The sequence below is a fragment of the Morone saxatilis genome, unplaced genomic scaffold (assembly GCF_004916995.1).
Source record: "Morone saxatilis isolate NCDOM2014 unplaced genomic scaffold, NCSU_SB_2.0 Contig17, whole genome shotgun sequence".
Taxonomy (NCBI): Eukaryota; Metazoa; Chordata; class Actinopteri; family Moronidae; genus Morone; species Morone saxatilis.
In genome coordinates this window covers 1,945,053-1,949,518 of record NW_023339729.1, presented here as the reverse complement: position 1 = coordinate 1,949,518, position 4,466 = coordinate 1,945,053, and the positions used below count along the sequence as shown (strand labels likewise).

Below are 4,466 nucleotides of genomic sequence, written 5' to 3'. Positions count from 1 at the left end.
AAACAGTCTTGATCAAATTACTCTCACTAATTAATTCTTTAATTAGTATAATCAATATCACTGGGTGGAGTTTGACTGAATAGACTAACATACTGGTGTATTCCTGGTTTCCACACATGTGCAATACAATGCCCTCATGGCTACAGTCTTTGATTTCCCTTCATGTGGACAGCTCAAACATATAAAAGGTGATAATTAATGAGAGTACTATTGTGCATCTATAAATGACAGAACACATAAAACAAACTGTGTGGAGGTGTACTACACGGACACTCCTCTCTGATGAATACAGAACCTAAATATTACCATGGGAACTAGGAACCTCGAATGTAATCTGGTTACCATAACAACCTAGCGATCTGTAACTATCACTGTGATGGTCAGTGGGAAAAGAGAAGAGCTGTTGAACCACTTTTCATTACATTTTAGTATGCGTTTAGAAATGTCAATATTTCTGTGTGCCAAGTGCTCTCCACTCACTCACTAACTAGTTTTTTTCCTGAGCCTTCGACTACATCTCATGATTTTCCCTTTATGTTTTTGTAGGGATGTTTAGCAGGGCTTTGTAGAGACTATAAAAAGCAAGGCTGGGAGGCCAAATGAGAAAGTGTGTTTGCCTTCAATAATCCAGTGTTTTGATTTTAGACTAGCCTAATAGAAGTTCAAAAACGAAATACTGACTGATCTGAAGTCTAAAAAGTTCATTTTGCTAGCTGAATATCTCCAGGCTCTTAGAAATAAGAAAGAGTCACTTTAAAGTATGATCTCCATCCTCTGTATGGAGAGTTTGATTTTCACCAAATTGCCACCAAGCTATGAAACATTCAGGATGACTCAGACAGTTGCTGGGTGAGGACGGAAACCACTGATGACCAGGTTGGATGATGATGGCTGGATGTACTCCAGGCTTTGTGTCACACTGTCACTCAAGGTACATTCTTTATTGTGAGCTTCTGGGTTTTGTTTAATGAATTAATGAAGAATGGCACTGTAGACAACACACACACACACATATCCACAAGTTCACTGGAAAACCAAAATACAACACAATGATAATAGACATCGTATAGGACAAAGACAGAAACATTAGCTGCTGCTGCTGAGTGTGGAATTAAATACTCTCACACACATACACACACACACACACATTCCATAGATTCCCCAGGCGGCGGATGCGGGGTCTGATGACAGTGGTACAAACAAAGTGAGAGAGGAACTGACCGTATAACAGGCCTGTTTGTACCAAGAAACTTTATGAAGTCAGCGCACTCTTAGGCAGCTGATTTGTACATCTGTATATGAGCGTGGTGTGTGTTGTGTGTGTGTGTGTGTGGTGTGTGTGTGTGTGTGTGTGTGTGTGTGTTATACGGATGGGACAGGAATGTGTTCGCTTCATGGCATGGTTGGATGCTTTGAGAAACACACACCAACATAAAAGAAAAGGAAGTTAGTCAGCAGTGATAGGAAAACCACCAAAGAAAACCACCTCTTGATGAATTAGGGAGGTGTTTGTTTGAGGAGGAAAGAGAAGAGAGGAAAAAAGCTGGCACACACAACCCCACCGCCTTAACCTTTGCTTGTGGCTTCCATTTGTTCTCATTGCTTTTCCCAAGAAGATGAGGGCTGAGGCTTGTGGTAATCCCTTAACAGGGAAGTTTTGACGCCGCGGGTGCTTACGTGGTCGCCGACCAACCCAATGTGGCTGCTGATTTGCTGTGGGTTTTGGAGCTGGATGTTACGGGGACCCCGGGGGCAGCAGTGCAAATGGCTCGCTCTGTGGTGGTTGCGAAGGTTTGGGGATACCTGGGAAAGAGAGAGAAAGAGGAAACACAGAGAGCCATGAGTTAGCTTCATCCATTGCCACAAATACAATACAAAAAAATTGACTATTGTATTGGAATTAATACTGCCATAAAACATAACTAGTTAGGTAAAATTCCTGGTTTTGTCAATGGAGTCTGGTCAGCAGTAGTGCTACGTCTAGTGGATTTCATATACACAGCTGTTTTTGTGAGCTGAACAATCGTCAGTGTAGGAGAGGCAGCTATTTATGACACGTATAGGTAGACCATTACTTTCTGTCCATTCCATTCACTACAAATCTCTCCCCCATCTCTCTCTTTTATTAGATAATATATAAGTAATCAAAGTGAGTCTCATATGTAATGTTAAGTTTAATGTCACACTTGAGGGTTGTTGTTGTACCATCTCAACCACACAAACAATAGAGCAGAAAGACAGAGGCAATGCACAGGTAAAAAAAGGCCTGCATGGCACAGAGACAGGAGCAAAGCATCAGCATGCCTGAGGTCACGGTCACATCTACAGTGATGTTGGCGCAATATTTACAATGTGACAAAACCAGCTATCACAACCTTTAAACACACACACACACACACGCACACACGCACACACACAGTCTCTCTCTCAAGTACACAGTGTACCACCAGCTGTATGTGTTTGATGCTTCCTTGCTGGCTCTGACTGGAATACAATATATTGTTATGCAGCTGACACCAGCAGCAGCTGGATAGCTGCAGGGTGATCCTGATACCATCAAAATCCTGCTATTGTTTTGGCAAATGATTTACAGCCACCAGACTTTTCAAACAGTTGCATCACTCAGCGAAATTTCAGTGTGAATTGTGAGTGTATTAATTAACTATGTAGGATTTGCATTTTTTTGGAGGTGTGTGACAGCATTAGACCTGCAAGAAAACTATTTCTAATGTGTTGTATCTCTTTCTCACCTTCTTTCTTAAGAGAAATTGTTTATTTGTTTTACAGACTGCCTTCTTTTTTTTACAGATATGAAGACAGAATTTTGGTCTTTTTCAGTCAGAGTTTAAGGGAATATAGTGTCATTTAAACATGCTGTTAGGATGCTGAGGATCTAATGGATCACAGGTATCTAAAAGTGGAGAGAGCGACACTGCAACTGTAAGGATCATACCAAGAACGGTCCCGATCACACGATGATTATGGGTACTGTAGTAGATGTCAAGAAAATATATGTGTGTGAATAGAATGTGATATTTCTCAGAGGATGAAAACATCCACAGTCACTATGACAGCAGTCACAATATTACACCTTGGTTCAGAACAAAGAAAATGTCGCCTACTTCATTTAGATATACATGTGACTAACGTGGAGAAAATAACCTGTTGAATCACTGTAACAGAGACTACGCAGCATCAGCATCCCCCATCCATCAATTAGGTTCTTCCTTAAAACTTGCAAAAAAAATGCTTTTTATAAGTCAGATTATACCAAAATAACAGAGAAATCAACATCTGTCACAGTTGAGTGTCAGAAAAAGCTTAATTCCAGCTATAAACCCCCCACCACCAATCAAAACTCAGACCAGAACATGCCATGACTCCCAAAGTGATTTACAGGTCAAAAAAATTTTTTCTGATCATCCGTAAGATATGCAAACAAAGATGTAAAACTGGCCTATATTTTAAATTATATATACATACATACATGTAATAAGCAGTTAAGAAAAAAAGAAAGTGCAATCTGTAACTCAAAGTCTTCACAAATGACAGAATGGCTCTTTTGTTAGTATCCAGAGGATGAAAGTACATGCTGCTGCAGCGGTTCTATAGTTATGGAAATGTCAAGCCCAACGTCTCAAGCTCTTTTCATTTTTGTGGACTGAATCACACATTCTTTCCTAAAACCAAACGGAGAATGAATTCCCCTGAGAGCCACAACGCCCTCCTCTTCACACCAAAGCGGGGACGTGAAGACTGCAACACAAAGAAATAGCAGGAAGAGAGGAACAAAATGTCAAGTGGCAAACAATAAGACGTCTCTGCACCTCTTTTAATGAGAACAGTGAACTATCTGAAGTAGCCATGATGCAGATCCACCACCATCTACATCTCTAACAATTATGTCCTGATGCTGGCTTATGTAGTAAAAAAAATCCAACGGTCCCTTCTTGCACTCCAAAGCCACACCACCAAAGACCTTGTTACTGTCTGCTGCTGTAAAAACTACTATCATTTTATTTCACTCAAAAACCTAACTCATGCATATTAAGGGAACTTTTTAAAACTTGTCCTCCAGAGCCGACAGCCCTGTCAGATCAACCTGGCAGTGCCTGGTTTTTCTAACGACTTTTGGTACCTGCAGCCTGATCTCCAGCTGAGCAGGGAGGCCCTGGCAGTCCTGCTTGGATTGACACGGTGCTACAGTGTTATTTCTCTGGCCTGTAAGTGATGCATTACAGTAAGGTGTTCAGTAAGGTGTTTGGAATGCCCCCCTCCACAGTGATCATGTGATTGCAGTGGAGTCAGCCTCAGCCTTGGTCTTCAGTAATCATCTGTACTCGATGTTTCTACTGGTTTCCTCCCATAGCTCTACACAATGTTCCCTTGGAGGTCCTATTATTATTATTATTATTATTATTATTATTATTATTATTATTATTATTATTATTATTACTACTTTCCAT

The 4,466-nt window shown here is 40.6% G+C and overlaps 1 protein-coding gene across 1 annotated transcript in view; it reads right to left on the bottom strand.

Annotated features, from left to right (window-relative positions):
- LOC118326504 (microtubule-associated tumor suppressor 1 homolog) overlaps positions 1–4,466 on the bottom strand; it is a 59,897-nt gene that overhangs the window by 30,106 nt on the left and 25,325 nt on the right. The window contains 2 exon segments of the mRNA XM_035659506.1: positions 1,553–1,787; positions 1,790–1,803. Of these exon segments, the coding sequence (XP_035515399.1) occupies positions 1,553–1,787; positions 1,790–1,803 (249 nt within the window).